The sequence below is a fragment of the Pristis pectinata genome, chromosome 7 (assembly GCF_009764475.1).
Source record: "Pristis pectinata isolate sPriPec2 chromosome 7, sPriPec2.1.pri, whole genome shotgun sequence".
Classification (NCBI taxonomy): Eukaryota; Metazoa; Chordata; class Chondrichthyes; order Rhinopristiformes; family Pristidae; genus Pristis; species Pristis pectinata.
This window is the reverse complement of record NC_067411.1, coordinates 21,458,278-21,483,080: the sequence shown is the minus strand read 5'-3', so window position 1 is coordinate 21,483,080 and position 24,803 is coordinate 21,458,278. Positions and strand designations below refer to the sequence as shown.

General features: G+C 41.0%; 1 protein-coding gene across 5 annotated transcripts in view; it reads right to left on the bottom strand.

Annotated features, from left to right (window-relative positions):
- mast4 (microtubule associated serine/threonine kinase family member 4) overlaps nt 1-24,803 on the bottom strand; it is a 340,297-nt gene that overhangs the window by 223,877 nt on the left and 91,617 nt on the right. For all 5 annotated transcript variants that reach the window (XM_052019255.1, XM_052019257.1, XM_052019256.1 and 2 more), the window contains exon 3: nt 23,916-24,040. In XM_052019255.1, the coding sequence (XP_051875215.1) occupies nt 23,916-24,040 (125 nt within the window). The remainder of the gene's footprint in view (nt 1-23,915; nt 24,041-24,803) is intronic.

Sequence of the window (24,803 nt, the reverse complement as noted above, 5' to 3'; positions counted from 1 at the left end):
CATGATCACACTCCTCCACATCTCTAATCTCTCCTTCAGCCCTTTAAGTCTCCGAGGTATTTGTGCTCCTCTAATTCTGGCCTTTCGCTCATCTGAACTTTAAGTGCCCGTCACTAGTGGCCATATCTTCAGATGCCCTGGTACTAATCTCTGGAATTCCCTCACGAAAACTCAGCGTCTATTTTCTCCTCTTAAAAATCTCCTTAAACTTCCTATTGTAACCAAGTAAGTTTAGGTTAGCTGTCCCAGATCACTCTCAATGCAATGGGCAACAATTGATAACACCTGTAATATGGCTTTGGACATTTATGTCACAGTAAAAGGTGCCACATAAATGGAATTGGTATTGTTGCAATATGGGTTCAAATTGAAATGAAGCCCAAAGCCTCACTCACTTTAATGACAACAAGGCATCCAAGAATTCACCCAACCTCATTTAATAAATAACTCAAAACTGGCAGGATTCAGAACCCAAGGATTGCACATCTCTATCCTTCAAGCCTTGCACACCTCTATCCTTCAAGCCTTGGAACTTAAAATTCCATTTCATTTCACCAACATTCAATTAAATCACTGAGAAGCCTGAAATCGGGATGGCAATCCAGCTTTTAATTTGACATTTATACCATACATATGCATTAAGTGAAACATGCAACAATGGGACAGGTCTCAGGTGATAACTTTTTGAAAAGTATGATTCCAACTAAGCCAAAAATTCCCCGCTTCCCACTTTGCTTGAAATAAAGGAAAAAGAGATTTGCATTAAAATCCCTCTCAACCTGAAGACACCCTGAATTGGTTTATTACCACATAAATACTTGGCATTCCATTATAGTATTGGAAGTCTGGCAGCCTCCCACAGACAGTAATGTAGTAACTATCAGATAACCTGGCTATCAGTGATGAGATAGATATTAGCCGGTTCATTCCTCTACATTTCTTTAAAATAGTACCAAATAGCAAAATAGTGGTTTGCTTTAACATCCTTTATGCAAGATGATGCTTCCAATTGTGCCTCAACTGTACTGGAGATCAGTTAGATTTTCTGAGAGTTTAAACCATAACCTTCTCACTGCCAGAAGTGTCAGAGAATTGCAGCCAGCTCTATAATGATACACAATATTGAGAAACCACCTGAAGTGGAACAAATTCATGTTTGAAAATCTGACCCAAACTTGGTATACTTGGGAATTCAAACTTTTAATCAGCTGATATACTGAATGGACTTAAGAGAATAGAGATGCTTGGATATATTGCAGATATCAGCATAACTTGCATCTGACTAAACTCTGCAAACTTTTAAGGAAAGTAATTTGCTTGTGTACACATTCTGAAAGTACCTCCGTGCTAAAGTGAAGGACATAGCAGCCCAGGAAAGAGACGGAACGGCAAATATGGAGGGCAAGAGATGAATCTTGGAAAATTTGAAGTGAAGTTTTGATTTGTTTTATATTTGAACTTGCCTTATAGTTCAGTGGGTTTGCATTTCTACAATCATTGCAGTGCGAGCATCAATGCAATGTCCAGTCATATGATCAACATAAAAGGAACAATGCTATCCAACCTTTTGCCACAGTCACATCTTTCCTATCAATGTGCAATCTCCCTGTTGTGATTGACACCAGACGCAAAAGAAATGCCCAATCATCCTTGTTTGTCCTTCTGTGATATTGATTCCACTCTCTGTCTATTGCCTTCTTTTAAAAGCTCACTAGTATGGATTTCTTTTCTCCATTTCTCTTAGATTAACTTTACTTTTAGCCTACCCTGCAAGTCAACCACACATCTTGCAGTTCAGAGCAAACTGCCACTTAACAGACCAGGATTAACCATTTCCACACACTTTAGGGATTTTACAAGTCACAAAATCAAAACTCAGACATGTCCTTAATTAAGGAGCTCAGGGGGCATTAAGGTTTATAGACAGCAGACTAAACAGGAATTATTGTAGGCATGTCATGATTGCTTTTTAATACTAATCTATAAAAGGGATTGTGCAGCAAAGAAGCTTATCTCTAAAACCTTGTTCAGTACGAATGGGCTGTCAGATTTGACAGAAATCTAATGTTTGTGTTTCTGTTGACTTGTAAAACTGCCTTATTTATAAAATAGATGCAATTTTGCAGGTATTTCTTCTTCCAACATCAGACTGGAAATACCACCACAGAGGATCAGTACGGGACACTGAGAGTGACATTGACTGTGGCAGGCAGCATTATTTTTTTTACATGGTGCTCGTGAAAAGGCACGTTCATTCAACTACACCTCAACTCTGGATAAGACTGATGAAGGTTCAGGTTTTTCAAACCTGGTTTGGCACCAGTTATATACAGAACAAACATCTCACTTCCATTCAACTGGCTGAAAGGCTTGGGCAACTTCCCCACTCAGATGAAGTTATAATTGCCCTCAGGCTCCAATACCCAGGAGAATGGAAAACCACAGGGGAGTAGTAATTACATTCCAGGGGCACCCAGCAAACAGCCACACTATTTGCACATCTTGTGCGTCTTCCTTTGACCTTTAGAAGATGCATGTTGGAAAAGCAATGACCTTTGAAAGAGTCATCTAACCAACCACATACAGAAAAAAGGATCCGAAACTGAAATACAAAAAGTTCTGCACATGGTGGAATCTGGAGCAATGCACAAAAAGTCCTGGAGGAACTCAGCAGGTCAGGCAGCATCTATGGATGGAGGGAAATAAACTAAAACCCAGCTTCCTGTGTTATCAAGGGGTGCAACACAAGAAAAGTCCTCTTGCTTAGAAGAAAGTAGTGCACGAAAAATCTGGAATACTGAAAGAAAAGCCGGAAGACTTCTTGCACAAGTCAAGTTTGCTGTATAATGTGGGGTTACCTGGTGAGATTTTTTATTAAAAAGGTGGTAAACAAATATAACAAGGCCAAGCAATTCCGATCAAAACTGCATGCTGAACTTACTCTGAAATGAAGCAATTTAACAATAAACATCAAGCCTCACTTTATCTAGTGTTAACTTCATTCATCTTCCAAGAATTGAGAGTAACATTCTTTCAAGACATGGAGACGCAAGAGACTGCAGGTGCTGGAATCTGGAGCAAAAAAACCTCTGAAGGAATTCAGCAGGTCAGGCAGCATCTGTGGAGGGAAATGGACAGTCAACATCTCAGGTCAAGATGAAGATGAAGGTTCCAGTTCAGAAGAAGGGTTGTGACCCGACACGTCAACTATCCATTTCCCTCCACAGATGCTGCCTGACTCGCTAAGTTCCTCCAGCAGTTTGTTTTTTTGCTGCATTCAAGACATGATTCTTCAGTCCAGTGTACAAGGGAATGCTTTTGAATGATGCAAGGCTACACCATCACATGAGCAGATAAGCACACGTAGCACAGCTAGCAGAGATGCTGCCTCACAGCTCCAGCAATCCAGTTTCAATACCGACCTCCAGTGCTGTGTGGTGTTTGCACATTGTTCCTATGACCGGGTGGATTTCTCCTGGGTGCTCCAGCTACCTACAACATCACAAAAATGTGCAGGTTGGTAGGTTAATTGGCCACTGACAGTTACCCCAGAAGATCAGTGAGTTATGATATCTCAGGGGAGTTGATGAGAATGCAGGAAAATAAGTTACAGGGAAAATTAGTGGGGGAATGGGATTGCTGTGTGAACACTTTACTGTCATCTGGTGCACACCACTGCCCTTATGTGAGAGAGCAAGACTCTGGACCCGACTACAATTCATGGACATACATTCAATTAGCTCTGGGCACAAGTGAATCAGTCAATGTTCAAATGCAGTAGGACCTTTCAGTCACGTGGGGCTTGAAGTTTTAGATGCAGATTACTGCCAGACAATATCATTGCCTGGCACAGATCCCTTGAATAGAAGTCTCACCATTTTTCTACAATATTCATCCTGTTACCACTTCCCATTTCTTCTCCCACCACCAACCCCACCCAGTAGAAATAGCCTGGTCTGCAGGAGCATGCTGAAGGCTGCAATGATAGAGTGCTCCCCAAGCTTTATGATTATATTGGGCAATAGTTAAAGATCACGTTTCATTAAGGGGTGCAGGCATGATGTCAGGTGGCAGTGGTCATGTGCTTCAATTATCCCCACTTAACACAAGTGGATAGGCGGGGAGGGCAGGGGAGATGTGACTGGCACCTCCAAAGTACACACGCCCTGGCATATACAAAAATCAAGCACTACCAGAACTAGGCCAGGTGGGCACATACATCCCTTACGGCACTGAATTTCACATATAATTTTATTGGCTTTAATGAATTTCCATTACCACTGCCAGGCAGCTTTAAGAAGAATTGAACCTTCTGTGCCAAAACACTTGAACTGCCTACAAATGAACACAATGCTCAACTGAAATGAAAGCTGGACACTAGCTTAACTTGGTGTTTCATTGTCTAGCTCTGCAATGATTGCAATGTTAACAGGCATGAAAAGCAGTGAAGGACACGAGCAGTCAGAAAATGAAGGCAAATCTCAGACTTTAATGAACTTTGAGATGAGGATTATCACAACAACATCTCTAAATGTACCATGAAAAAATATTGATTTGTTGTCAACCCTTATCACTTTGAGCAATGACCTACTTGAATGTTCAAGTAATCACGTAGGCTTGGGGCCAAAACAAAGATGCTTAAAAAATAATGGAGTAGCAAAGACTTCACTTGGCTTACTGGGGGCAAACAGAGGACCAACGTTATTTAGTTTTGTTAAACCCATGATTAGGATTGAATTCTTGAGGTACAAAAAGATTTGGGGATGGGGGATAAAAGATTTTAGATATATTTTACTCTTTACAAATAAAACAGTAAAATTCAACTGAAACTGATTGCTCCTGAGCAAAGATATTTTCAATTTGCCTCAAACCCAAAGCAACCCAATAGACTCAAGCAGCTCAACACTATTCAGGACAGAGCAGCCAATCTACCTCCCCATTACCACCACCGAGTACGGTGGCTACAGAGTGTACCAGCTAGAAAATATAGCAGTTACTTATCAAGGCTAATCCGACAGCAACTTCCAAACTCACCATCGCCACGTGCAAGGACAAAGGCAGCAGACACATGGGAACAACCATAAGCAGGCTCCACTTTGTGACACATATCCTCCTTATTTGGAAGTATACTGCCAAACCTTCAACATCACAGGGACCAAATCCCAGAATTTCCCACCCAAGAGCACAGAGGAAGTACTTTCAGCAGCCAGACTGCAGCAGTTCCAGGTGATAGCTCACCTCCACCTGCTCAAGAGAAATTATGGACACACAATAAATTCTGTCCTTGTCAGCAACCCCCATATCCTGTATGTGAATAAATAAAAACACCTGATCTGCTGAGTAGCTTACTAAGGCAATGACCACATCTGCTGTGAAGGCAAGCAGATGAGGGCATCTATACCACTTTCAATTAACAACTGTAAAGTTGTGAGTGCTCCCAAAAGTTTGATTTATTCAAGGGTCTCAATTCTGGTGCTGTACTGAAGTCTTTGTTGAATATGACTGTTCAAGTCGGTTTTAAAGAACCAAAAAAAAGTCAACCTCAAGTGTCTCTTTGTACTTGAACCAACAGGGATCATTCTTGTCCCGAAGAATACACCTTAACATTTGCTGTTTTTAAAAAAGTCCCTCTTGGATAGAACTTGCATGCACCACCCTATCCACCTTTCCACTCCCAACACAACAAAAAACTGTAGAAAAAATTCATTTTAGCTATATTTCAGTGTTCATACATTGTCACTTCTAAAATAAAAGATTACAAGTAGATTCAAACTTGCGTGCCTTTTGATTATTTAACCACTTGGGAAAAATTGGCATGGATGCTTCCCTTGAGTTGGTTATGTGTCACTCATAATTAACATACATCTTATGAACATAAACAGAAGAAATTAATTTTAAAGATTAACCTGTCAAGGGGTCTCAGCCTATTGAATAAATAAACAAATTGAATGCTTTAAGGCAGCAATTAATTCTGAACACATGCTCAAATTTAAACCACCTTTATATCACAATGGGCTTAGTAATTACTATCCAAAATATATTTCTGGCTGCATTCAAAGACAGCCAGAGCAGAAGTAACTGGATAATTCCCCCTTCAATCAAGTTTCCACACATAATTAAATCATTCACTCACTACAATTTTCTACAGAAATTATCCTGCTTTTACTAGAAGTAGTAAGTGTAGTTTGTTTCCAGTTTGCTTTAATAAAGATGTTTATAGAATAAATTGACTTCATTTGCTGTACAAGGACTGTTTGCCAAGAGTCATAAAATACACCCACATCTAACTCATTTGCTTACAGTGTTGGCAATTGCTCTAATTTTCTAAAAAATCCTGCTCAATCTAAATACAGTACACATAACAGAAGAGCTATTTTCTCAAATATTCAGACTCCTTTACAGTTTTAATTTACTTCCCACTGAAACCAACTCCACAACAAAGACCACCTTCAGAGTTACACACAGTAAAATTTCCCTTTGAGAAAAGTTCAAGCAAATGAGAAATAAGTCCAAGTATCCAAAAATTTGGTTACAGCTGTTAAGCTACAATGGAGGGGAGAACAGCAGATCTGAAAGAGCATGATGAGTGAAAGAGAGTGGAATATGAGAAAGAATGCAAAAGGTTCCAGCTTCTAACATTGTCCTCCTCATCTAGTAGCACTCTACACCTGAAACATGAACTGCCAGTTTTCATAATTATATCAAAATGTCCCAAATACTCAGCGTCACTAGATAGCGAAACAGATAATGAATAAAATATTGCCTGTCATGTGGAGTAGTCTGAACCTTTTCTGTTATTATTTCAGTTTTCCGACATCTGCATTATTTCATGTTAGATCTCAGCTGTGCCTCTCATTTCCTTATATTCAGACCCCAGCCACATTCCCATTGGCCTGAAACTCAGCCATTACCACAAATCACACTCATCTCCTTTCCCCTACCACCCTTCAAAGTCCTATCCACATGTCCCTTCAGGAACCACTCTTAACTGCCTGCCCCAGCTTCAGGCCACAATACCCATGGTTCAGGTCCTGTCCCACACACACTTCACCTCGATTCCACTTCTGGTTTGGACCAGTCCAAGGTCCAGATCATGTTCAAAAAGCACAAACATCAACTTGCTTTGTTTATTCTTCTTCAAAGACGCAAATCCTTTGTCCACAATGAACAGCAGGATTTACTTTTGTATTGTGTCCCCTCTAGATATTTGATGCAGAAGGCAGCTGCACACTAGCACCATCTAGTGATCCAACAACATGTAAATAAGGAAGAAAATGCAGCAAACATTGATGAAAGGTCATTGACCTTAAACACCGACAACATTTCTCAGAGGATGCTACCTGACATAAGCATTTCCAGCACTTTCTACTCTTTTCAAACTTCCAGCATCTGTCATTTTCTGCTTTGCAAATAAAATACACAAACAGCATTTTAAATAGGATTCAGTCAATTGATTTAACAGCAGGTGAATCAGAGTACAGGGCACTACAAACTTCTGCTGCTCTGTTGTGATTGGAAATTATCTAATTTGTTTGTATACACATTTTAATGACATGGTTTTGTAACTTACAACTATATTGGCAGGTAGAGAAGGAAGAGATCTCACATGTGGACAAGAAAGATTCCATGTAGAGTCATCACTCATCAATTCAATTCTCATTTTGGGGTGATGATTCACCCAGATCAGATCTGCACTGTACTCAGCAGGAAGATCTGACAGCCTTGTGTTATTCAGGAAAATGACGATCTATGTGCAGCACAGGTGAGCAGACACTTGCCTCATCAACTTGGACCAGGAGAAGATGTTTGACAGAATATTGCACACGTACACAAATATGCTTTCATTATGACGTTCTCTTACATAATAGAAAATAGATGTGACCTCTTAATGAAAGAGAAATATATAATTGACTCACTAACAGCAAAATTACCTTCCACACAAGGCAATCTAAAGTACCTAAAGTGATCCTTTAATACATTAATCCTCCAAGTACAAAATTACTTCTGCAATACATGTTCATATTTTTTAAACTTCATGCATCAATGACATGCTGTAAATGATAATGCCGACACTTACAGTATCAGCAGCAGCTATGGTTACTTTTATTATTATTCACAGCACTTGCATGCAATTTAAAATATTAAATCAGTGCACATCAGCTTTGATCAAATCTATATCTATATATTTCACTGCAAAATGAATAATGGTTACAATTTCCAATTAATCATCATGCATAAACTAAATTACAATCATACAGACCACTTTATTATCATAAACAACTAAAAATACACCAAAATATCACTATTCCCCAGATCATTGCACAGCTCCAAAAATTAAATAACTTCATTGTTTTAATTGTCACAAAGAATCCATTCAAGGTCTGAGGCTGCAGAACAATAAATGATCACCAGAGGCAGAACGATTACTACAGTCTGAGGTAGCAGACTATACATGGACTAAACTGAGCTGCAATCCTTAATTCACACACTAATTTCTAAATTAGCATTCAGTGCTTTCCATTCTGAATTAATCAGCTGCTGATAAAGCAGATAAACTCAGAAGGGGGTCAGCAATGAAATATTCTCAGAAGCTCAAAATAAAAAGCAGGGGTCCAATCATAACACAATTTGAGATGGATCAGACATTTCATGCACTCCAATGTTTGCACATTTTGTAATATCTTAATCTAATTATTCAGTTAATGTGACCTTTATCAAAACAACAGTGCACAACATCAAACAGAGTAGTGGCATCCTAGGTTTGAGGGGTATAATTAAGCCATCCAATCTGCACATTAATTCAAATTGAGAGATCAACTCCTAATCAGTAATTCACGGAGTTACGAATAAGAACAATACAAATCAGTGGATCAAACTTAGTTAATTACTATGTAGAGGCAGCAGTGTGGTAACAGGTAATAGCTATAATATTTTTTTAAAAAATGAAAAGGAAAAATACAAATGCAAAACAAAACACACAATCAGCCCAGGATGAGACCAAGAGAACTTTGTAACTTCTTAACCAATGTTTTAACAGTGATCAGGACTGACCTTCCACAAAATGCATGCTATTTCAAAGGTCAGTTAATTGATTTGGTGTGAATAGTCAGGCTAGGACTTTGAATATGCCCTTCCAGGATAAAAAATTACCTTGATGGTTAATAACTGTTCAGCTCACTGCTGTGATGTTTATCAATTGTAAACTCATTTTTAACCTGTGCTTATTCCAAGCTAAATGTTTTGCACAGACAGAAAATAATCAGAGAATAGACTTAGGCAATAGATCACAGCTTTACAAATAAACTGCAGGCAGCAGGGTTTGAAAGAGCCCCGATCGGAAAGTGAAATTGAGTAGATGCTCAGTTATCCTTTCCTCCAAGCTTTGCAGTAAGCTAAGATCAGAGGTCACGTGAGAGGCAAAGACATCCCTCATGCTAGCAGCGCTATAGTGGCTGACATAATTGAACTGAACTATCGTGGTGCTGTGCCTGAAACTAATGAGCTCAAAGTGGAATACATTCTCTAGCAAACACAGGAGATCAGAGGGGGTTTGAGAGGTACATGCTGCCTCTGGAAAACAAAGGAACATGACAGCATTAGAGCAGCCAACATCGGAAGTGGTGACTCAATGACAAACAGAATTTTTTTTTTGAAAAGACCTGTGGTCCCTGTTGGACAAACATCTCCAGAAGTAAAAGGTGGACAGTGTTCTGGCTATGCACAGTTTTGTGCCTGAACAAAAGCAGGAAATCTCTCAAGCACAACTGAAGTTGGGAAAATTAATTCACTACTCCAATAATATACCAGTATAGGACAGGAACACCAACAGTGATAAAAATATACGGCTTATGAAACACAGAAAACTACTCTAAAATGGCAGTCCACTATCCACAAAATAAATTGAAGATGTTCAAAATTCCAATACAAGCTTCCAAAACAGAACACTGAATTTAGAAGAGAAGGATTCCTTGTGCCAGATTTCCTATCCCTTGTTGGCAATGATTTCCACACAAGCCTAAGCCAATTGCAGTGTTGTTCATTATTGTGTATTTTAATGTAAGTGTCTACCTCTGCCCTGTCAGGGTGATAGAAATATATGTCAGTGGAGATACACCACTGCATACAAATGACAAGGGCACCACAACAGAGCTTATAGCAGCTCAAGAGAGTGCATTCACACGTGATTTGTATTTAATATAGAAATAAATACAGGTTATGGCCATACATGTATGTGCTAATAGAAAGTCACCTCAAGGAATGCCAATGCCATGTCCTAGCATGTATAATAATTTGCCATAAAAGACAAGTGAATTTATTAAACAATGAAATAAATACCAGTAAAAAAAATTGTATTTCATTATTATTTTATCTGCTTTTGTCATTTTATCTTTTTTCAAAACCTAAGAAAAATGGCTCAATAGATGATTTTACTGGAACTCATTTTCCTAATTCAGCGATTACAAAGCGTTTCATTTAAGAAATTATTATATGAGATCTCGAACTATGGTAAAGTAGTGATTTGCCTGAGGAAATTACTGCAGTTTAAAGCTGAAAGTGCTTAGATAATCTCATAAATCATACAACCTTGAAAACAAGTTTCCTTTCTGTGGAAAATTAGGTGCTACAGCTAATATACTGGGGAGGGATAGGCAGCTAAACTTGACCAGCTGATTTATCTACTGATGATCTTCCTGGCTTCTGTTGACTTAAATTTAGTTATCTAGCAAAGTGGGCAGTAAGCACAGGGGTGTGAAATTACCCAGGTCTCCTTTAAAGTGGGCCTATAACTCTAGCCACAAATTTAGCACCTGTGGGAAAACCACTTTGGCAATGCAGCTGAATGAAGGTGTAGGAAGAGACTTTGAAAGCAGGTTTTTCTAGATGAAGCCTTAACTTTCCTTCATGGGGCCGAAAGGAAGAGGAGTTATGCCTGCTCTGTCCCAAATTCTAATGTCTTCCTCCATACCTTAAAAACTCCCTTCCCCACCAGCTCCCTAAAACAATGCTCCCAAATGCTGGAGTGTATCCTTTGATATCTTAAATATATGCAAACCCTCAGCCCTTTCTTGGGTTGGAAAGTTAGCACCGACACTACCCCACCACGGCCCCCCCCCCCCCCCCCACCACCCAAGATAAGGCTGAGGTTAATGTTGCAGGGACTCAGCTGAAAAGCAAAAATATACCTCCAGTTCCTCTTTGTACAAAGCTGGTCACTCAAATTTCCAGACAGCATTATTAGGATCTGAATCAAAATTATTTAGAGAATAATCAAACATTTGTCATTCCACACAATTGAAATAAGGCAAAGTTATCACAGTATTCACTTGCTAGTAGTAGTAAAAAAAAAATCAAAGCTAGCCTGATTATGGTATCTAGATACTAAACAATTATTTTAGTCTTATTAAATGCCAAATAAAAATTCACACTAGTTAGGGGAAATAATTATAAAATTGCTAGTTACATATTCATGATATGTTCAGAGGAAAACAGCAAAAAAAAAATTAGATACAAAAATCTGCAAGCTATATCCATTTATTACAAAAGTGCTGTCACATTTTTCTAAAAACACACAGAGAATATTCTGTATTTGGAACGCTTTAGGGCATTTTAAAAATTAACTAACTAATATACTACAAAAAACATAACATACATTAAGGCATATAGAAAGTAGGATAATAAAAGAGTTTCTACCCCAAAGACATAATTCATTCAATTTTTCGATTGAGCAATAGTATGTAGCTTTAAAAATTATTACAAAAGAAAGCAGAGCAGGAATGAATAATTAAGGCAGGCATTCTCTCATTAGTTTCAAGTCTATTTGCATACAAGTTACAAGAGTTGGCAGCTGTACCTTCTGCAAAGAATTCCCAAACCAAAATTCACCAATGTGAATAAAACACTTATCCTTCACAATATTCTTCCCAAGGCAACAAGAATAGGAACAGAATGAAGTATAAGACCTGGAATTTTCATCAGAAGAATATGCAGGACAAAAGTGTGCGATGCCCGGATCCCACACGTTGGAGAAATTAACCCATTGAAGCTATTACCACAAATTACCAGCTCCAAAATGCAATTCAGTTTTCAATTTTTTTTTGAAGATTGTGTAAATTCTAACAAAATAATTGTTTGTTCATTAATGAACCCCTGGTTAATATACCACCAGATTTGCATCAAACATACAAATGTAGAAATTGGACTCCAAGCACGTTTTATCAGCATCACACAATACAAAAATTGGCTGTACCTGGAATAAATCACATTAGCAATCACTCCCAAGTGAAATCACACCATCTGAGAAATTGGACTGGACACTTCCGGTGTTGATCCACTTTAGAGAGTCCAAACTTACTCAGCATTAGACCCAAACCAAATGACATCAGATGTCATATAACACATGCTATGACCCCTTCCAACATATTATAGCACAAAGCTCCAAATGGTCATGGAATAGTCTAAAAGGAACAAAGGCCCATTTCAGGGGTGACTCTCCTGACAGCTCACAAGGCAGCTCTAAACTGACTACAGACTGTAAAACACTTTGCTGTGTTTTTAGTATGATCAATCCTGCAGGGAGTGTTATGAACCACTAAGCAACTCAGTCAATGTGTGGCTCACCAGTGACACCACCAGCAGCACTTCATTACTGGAAATGTGGGCTCAGCATCACAGGTGACTCATTAAGGGTCGGGGACCACAGAGTTGAGAGCATTCTGACTGGTATGGAGGCTCCAACGTGCAGGATCGAAAGAGGCTGCAGAGGGTCGTAGACTTAGCCAGCTCCATCACTGCAGCAACCCTCCCCACCATCGAGGACATCTTCAAGAGGCGGCGCCTCATGAAGGCAGCATCCATCATTAAGGACCCTCACCATCTGTGACATACCCTCTTCTCATTACCACCATCAGGGAGGTGGTACAGGAGCCTGAAGACCCACACTCAACGTTTCAGGAACAGTTTCTTCCCCTTCACCATTAGATTTCTGAACAGTACCTTGTTTTCCTCTTTTGCAATTTTATTTATTTTTTGGAACTTATAGTAACGTCTTGCACTGTACTGCTGCCGCCTAAAACAAATTTCATGACTATGTCAGTGATAATAAACCTGATTCTGACACGCTCAGTGAGGCAATATCAGATATGCAGGAAGCACAGAAACCTGAAGTCCCACACCACCAGGTTCAAGAAAAGCTACTTCCTGCAACTATTCGGTTCTCGAACCAACTGACAAAACCCTAATCACTATCTCGGTATAGCAACACAATGAACAATTTGATCACTTTACACTAAAATGGAATTTTTTTTCGTTCTAATTGTGTTCTTTCTTGTAAGAATTGTGTATAATTTGTTTTTCTTGTGAAAGCTACTTATCTGGTAATGTGCCTGTGATGCTACTGTAAGTTTTTCATTGCACCTGTGCATACATGTACTTGTGCAGATGACAATGAACTAGACTGACTTTGTCAAACCACTGATATCTCTGCATAAAAACACGAGACTGCATTGGAATGAGAATGCATTGGAACATCACTTCTTTGAAAAGCATTTATTAGAAAGTGAAATGATACACAAATACAAAATAATAACATCAGTTTTGATGTTAAATGCCTGCATACCACTCTTTGTTGTGAGAGGGTTTTAATGGCTCGGTGCCAAGTCATGATGCCCAGTCTTGACACCGGAAGCCTGCTCCCCCTCCCTTCCTGTGCTGACCCACAAGGAACTCAGACTGTTGGCCACTATTAAAGTAGCAGTCTGGAATGAATAACTATGGGGCATGGGTGATCTTGCTGCCTTAGAGGCTGTGATGGAAGGTAAATCAGCGACAGTGTGGGGTAGAACATCAATGAGCTGAACCTGCACACCACCTCTCAGGGGACTGACATAGATAATGGTGTAATTATCTGCTGGCAGTCAGATCACTGGACCTTTGATTCAATCTCTGAACCTGCCAAAAGACCAAGTCATGTGTAGGGGCCCTACTGTCTTCACTCTTTTCTTGTAGTCAGCTCTCTGCATAAACTGAGCAGGACTTACTCCAGAGAGACATGTAAATCAGAGGGCATGCACCACTGCCTCTGCTTCTACAGGAGAAGGATGAGTTGGCAAGTAGTATTCCACAGCTCCTGTAAGACAGTGATCTGCTCATGTGAAGTATCCCATTGCTCCTGCAGAAGAGCTAACTGCTGGCACACAGCAGCCCTCTGTCTCTGGAGAGACATGAGCCATTCATTTGTAGCATCTGTGTCCACTGAGGTCAGTCATCTGCTCATGAATGGCATTTCTTCACTCAATGGGGACATGCTGCGCCCTGGTGGCATATCCCACATGGGAGACCAAATCTCTTCCAGGAACAATGTAACACCTCCAATGAAGCAGAAAGACATTGTGTTGATTCCCTTTGTGGCAGTTGTAATTGGGATGGTCATCAAGCCTTTTCAAGAACATGCGCCTGACTGCCAGAGTGGAGAATGTGGTTTTCTTGCTCCACACAACCTCCAATGAGAGTGTGGAGGTAGGCTCCTCCATGCCCCTGGTCATTTTCTGCAATTTGTCAGCCAGGTTTGTGCCGTGCATCCACACTGCCAGGAAAGCTTTCCAATACTGGTCCTCAATCTAGGTCCTCTGGGCCAGTATGGACATCCCTGTCCACCTGGTCCCAATCTTCTAGTGAGGCATTGCACCAGATTCTCTTTTGCCTTGTGCTACACTGCAGCCCATTAGTTCCTGATGACCCTTTGTTTGCTCATCCCTCAGTGCATCAGTCTATGTTGTAGCAATGCTGTGGGATATCAAGCACACTCATCTTTTACTCCATCCACTCACCGCTCCTGCACTAAGAGGGAAAAACGGAGTTTCTCCTCATCCCTGACAAGAACAAAACAGAAGAGAACAAGAAAAAAAAAATCAGAAAGCTGCAGCCAAATACCTTTATGGTGATGCAGTAGCACTCATGGTTGTGAAGGTGCATACTGTTGATCAATACAAGAAGGGATGCACTGGTTGTAACGACTGAATGTTAGTGAGTACATCTGGCAGACTTCATACAGCTTCATGTGTTTCACTTCCATGAGGAGGAAAGTTTCCACCAGTTTGATGGTTGTGGGGGGTGGGGGGAGCTTCCTTCTTATTTCCTGCCATCTTAACCCAAATGGCACCACTAAATCACCTTTTCATCATCCTACTTGATAAGGTATAAAGCATCATTGAATGTAGGGCGAGAGAGGTTAGGTTCTGGGGTGAGTACATTTGTCCAAGTGCCTATGCAGGCTCCAGATAAAAGTTTCTGCATGAGAGTAGTATTTTGAAGGCTTGAAGCTCACCTTGACATGACACAATTGTGCAGGGGTTCCTACTCATGGGGACACCAACTCCAGGCTCTTCTTATGAAGGTCCTGGCGAGTGTCCTGGCAACCACCCGACTGCACAGAACCTCCCTAGTAGCATTCATCTCATTGATGAGAACTTCAACATCCCATTTAAACCTGGGAATTCTGTCATTCACCCCTGCACTCACTCCCCCTTACCTCCACATCAGCCACAGTGTTGTTGTGGATTGATTGCCATTCTGAATGCGCCTTTGTGCTGACACCTTGCTGTGAGTGCTTTGCTGCAAAGTGATGGCAACTGGACTGAATTTAGTTCACTGGAAACTATGAAGGTCATCCTTCACAGCTTCTTTCTGTGTAGTTAATGTTGGTGTACAATTGCTTTTGACCAATTTTGTCTCCCACCCCCCGAAGTTGTGACTTGACACCAGTGCCACAATGGTGCAATCCCATTTCTGGCAAGAGTCCATTCTACATTATTATCAAAGCAATTCAGTTTTGACTACAGGTTTGGAAAAAGAGCATGTGCTGTTTTAAAAAGTCATTTGTCATCCTGCTCCACCACACAAGTAACTTCCCTGAAGTTCAGTGTCTGCCACAACACAGCTAATTGTGCAGCATAGTTATTTACATCCTCTGTAGTCGACAGCTCATTTCATTTTAAACTAATTCTAACATAAAATACAAAGCCTTCTCATTTTAAAAGATAATTTTTTATAATGCTCAGAAGCAATGATTCAAAGACTCTGCTGTTATTTGAGAAATGAACTGAATGATAATACAACTTAAAAGACATTCCATTTTGATTGCCAATTTTAACTTATTTTACCAAAACCTTTGAACATTCCTATCTGTAAAACAAAGATGCCTTTTGTTTACATACTGGTTCCCCCTGCTGAACAAAATCTGTATCACCACGCCACAGGAAGGATATGACACTACTAAAAGGTGCAGAGGAGATTCACAAGGCAATTGTCAGGGTTGTATTTAAAATACAAAGGTTGGATGGGCTAGTTGTTTTCTTTGCAACACAAGGCTGAAGTAAAATTTAACGTAGGTGCATAAAATTATGAGAGGCTTGGACAGAGTGAAGAGCACAAACCCATTTCCTTACATCACCTCCACTCCAGTACCCTGGTCATCCTATCCTTAGTTGTTGACCTGCACTATGCAGGCGACACTTGTTGGTATACTTTGAGGTCCAGCTCATCATTATCATCAACTTGCTACGTGAAGTAAACAAGAGTATGGAACTTCATTTAACATCTGCAAAACAAGTCATCCACCAAGCTTGCACCCAGTGTGTGCCACACTGCCCTCCAACAATAAGCATCTTCAGCTTTGCACCACATCCCAATGGACTGGTACATAGATAGGAAAGACAGGCAAATGGGACTAGCTTAGATTGGCATCTTGGTCAACATGGACTAGTTGGGCAGAAGGGCCCATTTCCATGCTGTATAACTCTATGGTTCCATATCCCAGGAACCCCGTCAGCGAAGGCAGGTTTCAATGACAAAATTTATGTTGGTCCACCTTCAGTGCACCAACATAGTCTTTGGCTGTTTGAGAAAAAACAGTATTTGAAGATCAAGACCTCAAACTCTACACAAGCATCATGGTCTATAAGGCAGAGTGACCTCTGCTCTCCTCTATGCTTCTGAGACTTTGTCTACTTACAGCAGGCACCTCAGACCACTGGAGAAGTAACACCAAACCTGTTCCCGCAAAATCCTGCAAATCCCAGTGGCTGGATAAGCAAACAAATGCCTGTGTCCTCTCCCAGAGTAGTGCTCTCACCTCTGTCATACATATTTGAGATCAAAATTCTGGGGATATTTTTCCAGACTAGCAAAGACTGCCTTTTGGATGAGACATGAAGCCAAGGACCAGCCTGTCGTTCTATGTTGCAGGCTTGATATTGTTCATTCACTTTATTACAGCACCAGAATCAAGGACTTAGAGTTCAACCCAATCAATCCAGGCAAAGCACTGTCACAATTATGCTTATGGTATGAGACACAAAAATGAAATAAACCTACTCTGCAGCCTAGAGGCACTGTACAAAGCAGTGGAAGCAACAGTATTTAGCAGCGCTCAGGTAGCAACAAGTGCAAGTGAGTTATGGAGGCAAGTTCTCACACAAAGGTTTGATTGTGTGGCTGGATTCTGGTTAGACAAGAACCTCATCTTGCTTTTTACCAATGCTGTTAGTGTACAGTCGAGCCAACATTGAAACAGAAATCTTCATTTGTACCATAGTAAGGACATAGTATACTTGACTTTTCCCAGCTTTCTACAAACCATTTAGAATACCGTGAAAAATCTCCACAGGAGACACAGAATATGCCATCATGCATTGTGCATGAGTCAGGATTACTGGTAATCTATCTCCAGGCTTTTGCAAATAACATACCAGACAAAAAAAAAGAGACTACTACTGTTGAAGGAACGTGAACATGGTACCAACAATTCTGCATCCTCCTGCTTCCCTCCCCGCTCCCCCCCCCACCCCCAAAGACTGAGTAACAGAGATAGAATCTCTGCCCCTTGCAGCAGGCATAGAGCTTCCACAGCTGAAATCATTGGCACTTCCTAACCAAAATTGGCAAAATATCCCCAGCAAGAACCAAATTTGGTTGCAAGTGAACACACGCCGTTCAGAAAATTTAGATGAGATTATTAGAAAAAGAAAACAAGGGCTATACCAGAAGTCACCACCCACATTCTTACATTGAATAAAGAATGGAAGGGAGGTCAATGAAGGAAGGGAAAGGGGAAAGGAGCCAGGGAGTTACCGTTCAAGTCAAGTTGAGGTAATTGTCATGTGCACAAGTACGGTGAGGTACAGATATAAAATTGAAAAAAAAACTTACTTGCAGCAGCATCACAGGCACATAGAATACCGAGAATATAAATTATACATAGGTTTTACATAAATTATACAAGACATTGAAAAGAAAAAGACTGCAAAACAAGACATTAGCACAAAAAGAAAGGCACAGACAAGTCCACAGTAGTACCAGAGGTGGTCCATAGTGTTCCGTACTGAGGTAGGATTAGGGTTATGCAGGACAATTTAAGAATCTGATGGTGGTAGAAAGCTGGTGAACCTGAAGGTATAGGATTTCAGTCTTCTGTACTTCCTGCCTGACTATTGTTATAAAGCCAGATTAATTAGTATCAAGTCTCCCATAACAGTCCTGTAAGTTCTTTGCAGGCTACCTAAATTTGCATTAATAATACATTAAAGTTCACAATTTCTGACATGGAAATGTTACATACATGTGGTGGAGTAACAAAATATCAAAGCAGAAATAGGCCATTCAGCTCAGAGTCCGCTCCGCTATTCAATCACAGTTGACTTTTTTTTCCCCAACCCCATTCTCCCACCTTCTCCCTGCAACCCTCTTACCAACCAAGAACCTATCAATTTCTGCCTTAAGTACACCCAGTGACTTGGCCTACACAGCCCTCTTTGGCAACAGATTCCACAGATTCATCACCCTCCAGCTGAAGAAATTCCTCCTCAACTCAGTTTTAAAGGGAAGTCCCTTTATTCTGAGGCTGTGCCCTCAGATCCTAGATGCTCCTACCATTGGAAACATCCTCTCCACATCCACTATCCAGGCCTTGCAGTATCCAGTAGGTTTCAATGAGATCCCCTCTCAATCTATATTGGTATAGATCTAGAGAGATAGAGCATGGAAACAGACCCTTTGGTTCAGAATTTATGCTGACCCATTTATACTAATCCCTTCAGGTCGTGACCCTGCATCAGGATCGAGAATGGAGGGGGAAGATAGCCACTATAAATTGGAGGGGTGGAGGGGATGACACAGGGGCCATTAGGTGATTGACGGATCGAGAAGGGGTGAAAGATGACAGGCAGATGGAGCCAGGTGGGGGAGGGGTGGAGTTGGGATAGAGAGGCAGGTGGATGATAGGTGGAGGCAGACTAAAAAATAAAAAGGCAGATAGACCCAGGTGGCGGGGAGGGTGAAAGTGGAGACAGCTAGGAGGGTGATAAGTAGGGACACCAGTGCTGGAATCTGATGAGTAAGGAAGATGATAATCTGTGAAGGGCAGATGGAACAAGAGAGGGGAGGGAATCCAGTGGGTGAAATGTGTGGGTAGTAGGTGAATGAAACCAGTGGGGGAGGGGAAGGGGGACGAAAATGGGTGATGGGTGTCTGCAGGGGTGAGGTACGGGAAAGGGGATAAAACTGGGAGGACCTCTTGTGGATTGGAAAGTTGCCAGGGGAGGGGGTGGCAGGAGGTAATGATTACCTGAAACTGGAAAATTCAATGTTCATACCATGGGCTTGTAGACTACCCAGGTGGAATGGGAGGTGTTGTTCCTCTAGTTTGCCTTGAGCCACACCCTAGCAAAGGAGAAGGCCAGGGCTGGAGAGGTCAATGTGGGAATGGGACGGAGAGCTGAAATGGCATGAATTCAGGAGCTAGGGATGGCCACTGCACAGGTGCTCTACAAAATCAGTTGCATAGTCTCTGCTTGATTTCACTGATGCAGAGGAGGCCACATCAGGAGCACCGAATTTAGTAGATGAGGTTGGAGGAGGGGTACATGAATCTTTGCTTAACCTGGAAGGGCTGTTTAGGTGTCCGGATGGTGGTGAGTGAGGTGTAAGAACAAGTGTTGCACTTCCTGTGGTCGCAAGGGAAAGTGCCAGAGGTCAGGGTGGGGTTGGTGGGGAGGGATGAGCAGGGCTTAAGAGCAGAAGTCCATGAAATGGAGGAAATGTGAAGGAGGGCTCTATCAACTACAATAGAAGGGAAGCCAAATTTCCTGAAAGAGGACACTTCAGATGTGCTGGAATGGAAGGCCTCATCTTGAGACCAGATGAGGCAGAGATAGAGAAATTGGGAGAAAGGAATGACAGGGTAGGAAGAGGTTTGTCAAGGTAGCTTTAGGAGTCAGTGGGTTTATAGTCAACATCAGTGGATAATTTTATATCCACCTCAGGAGAAAAACTATATAGAGCTCTGACATTGAGCACAGTGGTGCAGTTGATAGAGCCACTGCCCCTAAGTGTCAGATACCTGGGTTCAATCCTGACATCAAATGATGTCTGTATGGAGTATGCATGTTCTTCCTATGACCACATGACTTTACTGTGTTCTGGTTTTCTTCCACATCCCAAAGGTGGTAGTTTGGTAGGTCAACTGAATAAATTGCTCCTAGGTGGGGGTGCGGAGTTGATGAGAAGATCCGGACAGTGAAAAGGATTAAAATAGGGTTGGTGTAAATGGGTAGCTGATGGTCAGTGTGCATCCATGTGCTGAAATTAGGTCATCAGTTTAAAATTACCAAGATTGAGGTACAGCATTAAAAGAAAACTTCTACACAATCAGAGAACAGGTCACTTTGCTGAAAGAAAAGTATGAGATGCAGATCATAATAACATTTAAGAGATAAATGATTAAGTAATTGAGACAGAAGTAGCATCAAGGCAATGGAAAACTCAGGGCACGACATTGGTTTGCTTCAGCAAACCATCAGAACCGAAACAATGGAAAATTCTAATTTTGTAAGTGGAGCAGGAATTGAGCTATTTGATGAAAATCCAAAAAGGACTAACAAGTATTCTATGAGACAGAACATTACAGTGTGAAAAATGTCAAACACCATTACTTTTCCACTCACCATGAATGGCAAAACAGTTTTTCCAACCACTCTACCTTCCATTCAACTGTTTCCCAAATATTTCACAGATGGTATTGGTATATTATTGTCACTTGTACCAAGGTACAGTGAAAAGCTTGTCTTACAAACCGATCATACAGGTCAATTCATTACACAGTGCAGTTACATTGAGTTAGTACAGAGTGCATTGATGTAGTACAGGTAAAAACAGTACCGTACAGAGTAAAGTGTCACAGTGACAAAGAAAGTGCAGTGTAATAAGGTGCAAGGTCACAACAAGGTAGATCGTGAGGTCATAGTCCATCTCATTGTATAAGGGAACCGTTCAATAGTCTTATCACAGTGGGGTAGAAGTTGTCCTTAAGTCCGGTGGTACGTGTCCTCAGGCTGCTGTATCTTCTGCCGGAGGGGAGGGGAGGGGAGGGGAGGGGAGAGAAAAGAGAAGAGAGAATGTCCAAACGCCTTTTAAACATTGTATCTGCTGCCACCACCTCCTCTGGCAGCTGCTGGCAGATATTCACTACCCTCTGTGCAAAAAAAACTTGCCCCTCAGATTGCCATTAAATTTCTCCCCTCTCATTCAAGATATCGGAACACACAGTGAAATGCATCTTTTGCATGGGATGTTCTGGGGGCAGCCCGCAAGTGTCGCCACGCTTCTGACAACATCATAGCATGCCCACAACTTCCTAACCCGTACATCTTTGGAATGTGGGAGGAAATTGGAGCACCTAGAGGAAACCCACACAGACACAGAGAGAACATACAAGCTCCTTACAGACAGTGGCCAGAATTGATGTGTAATAGCATTACGCTAACCACTACACTACTGTGCTTGCCCCTACACTACCCTACCCTGGGAAAAAGATCGAGTATTTATCCTAACTATGCACTTTATAAATTTTTATAAACCTCTAAGCACTCACATTTCACCCTCCTACATTTCAGTAAGAGTAAACCTGGTCTATCCAATCTCTCCTTATAACTACAGCCCAGCATTCTCAGCAACATCCTGGTGAATCTCTTCTGCAGTCACTCTATTGCTACCACATCTTTCCTGTAGTGTGGTGACATAATACTCCCTCTGTACTACAGCACTCTGTAGCACAGCACTCTGTAGCCTTCCTCTACTTCAGCAATATTCTACTTTTCTGTTCTTCCTACCAAAGCAGACAACCTCACATTTCCCTCATTATATTCTTCCTGTCAAAATCTCATCACTCACTTATCCTAACAACATCCTTTGCAGATTCCATCCATCTTCCTTAAAAGATGTAGGGTAGATGTCTGTACTAATGTAAATTATTTATTGTTTGCTACATGGAAACATAGCTCCCATTCCTTAATTTGTTTTCAAATCTCAGATGAAGAAGAGGGCAGAAGCAAGGTAGGAGATGCACATGTTTAAGTACATATGTATCAGAACTAAATTGTTCTGCCCTAACATTTGGATCGGATTCCAAAACCATTATCTCATACAAGGTTCTCTTTTTCTAAGCAATGGATTTATTTCTGATTTATCATTAGTCTCTTTCCTGTAGAATGCTTTATGATAAACTTCACTGTCTTCTTGTTCTTTGTTGGTCCCTCAGGATTGAGGATAACTGGCTTCCACTCCATTTTTGTGGTTTCTGAGGCAGCTGATGAGGCCAATGTGGGACATGCAGACCATACCACAGATGGGCAGATGAAGCTTGGCAGGATACGAAGTGAGTAGTTTGGGAGGTAGTGTGCTCCTCCCACCATTTACACTGGGCTTCTGTGTGGTCTGCAAGGATGAAATTAAGGTTCTCAGTGCTATCTGTTTTAAGTGATCTTGGGGCAATGATTCCCATGAGTTGCTGGGGATGACCATAAGACACAGGAGCAGAATTAGGCCATTCGGCCTATAGAGTCTTCTCCACCATTCGAACATGGCTGATTTATTTTTCCCTCTAAACCCCATTTTCCTGCCTTCTCCCTGTAACCTTTGACACCCTTACTAATCAAGAACCTATCAACCTCCACTTTAAATATACCCAATGACTTGGCCTCCATAGCCGTCTGTGGCAATGACAGATTATATATGTTTTGATAGTTTTGAGAACATCCTTGTATTGTTTCCTGTGTCTTCATGATAATCTCTTACTGTGATGGAGCTCAAATAAAACAACTGCAGCTGATCTCCAATCAGTAACAGGCAAGCAAATAGTACACGTAAGAAGACACACTGAGACCCAAATTTTCTTGCACTCAAAATACAGGATCAGGAACTTCCAAAGATTGTTCAGTTTACTGTGTGCTGCCATATCCTATATTGTTTATAAAACAAAAGTATTTTCTTTTTACTGCTTTATATAGTAACATACAAAGCATTTACTCATAAACGACATCAGGCATGAGAATACCACTTATAAAAGATTAATGAAGATCAATATCTGTGATCTGAATGCATCTGCGCTTCCAATAGAGCTCGGTCTAAAGGAATTTGAGTCTGAGATTTTCGGGCATGTCAAACATAAAATAAAGCAACCTGAGGAGTGTGGACACACAGAGACACAAGAGATTCTGCAGATGCTGGAATCTGGAACAACAAACAAAATGCTGGAGGAACTCAGCAGGTCAGGACCTTAGAAATGTGGCTGAGTTCACATGTACAAATCCACAATGATAACAATCTGTACAAACTTCCAACCTCTGCTCCCCCAAGGCCAAAATAAACAAACAGGCAGGTACAAAGTGGATTTTCTTTTCATTTAGGTAATTGCTCATCAATTCAGTGAACTTTAATGCAAGGAGATTTGGAAATTGAAGCGGAATAAAAAGAGGGAGAAAACAGACATTTTTTTTTACACTGCTCTGCACCACTTTTCTTCTATCAAGCATGTGCCCTATTGTATTTTACAAACAAACACACAAAGCTTGAAACACTGCACTTACCAAACTAGCAGTAAGGGAAGGAGCTGACTGACCCAGTGCCTGGCTGCGCATACGAACAAGATTTGTCGACTCCATTGTCTGTTGCCACGACACCTGTGCAGAAGTGGCCGGAAGAAGATATTTTCCTGAGGGACAAGAAAGTTTCCCATTAACCTAGGCAATCCAAGCTTCTTCAAAACACAGCAAATGTAGTTACTTCTTTCCAAGGTGGCCTTGCATGAGCAAAATCCAACTGATCTCGATGCCTCTGGGTAGGATAGAGTTAGAATCTGTACTGCTGTATCATATCTCAGCACATGCTGGACACAACAGAAATCGTCACAACTACATGTTAAATAGTCAGAACACACTGCTCAGATTCATAAACGTAGAAGAACTACTTGAAGGTGTTACCATAAGATAACTTCCATAAGCAAAATAGTAGAGAAGCTGGATACCTGAAATAAAACACAAATTGTTGGAACAAAGCAGCAGGTCAGGGAATGTTTCAGATCAATGGTGTCCCAACAGAACTACAATAACTTAGAAATAAAACAAGTTTTAAAAAGAAAAAACAGAGGGGAGGAGTGAGCAAAGGAAGGAATGTGATAGGGTGGAAGGCAGGAATGATTAAAATGATGCCACAGCATGATATATTGGTAACAGATCAAGAAAGAAACAACTGGCACAGGGGTGGGCTAAATGGGAAAAGTAGAATCTTAAGTCATGAATACAAGACCAAGTCTAAAAGCCTGTAAGCAGCCTAGTCAAGCTATGTTGTGCTGTGTCACAAGAAACACAGGAATAATGAAAGGAGTCCAAGGCCAGAGCTGGAAGGGGTCAAAGGCCTGCTAAACCAAGGGGATCCACAGACCAGTCAATCATTCTACACTTGGTTTACCCACTATG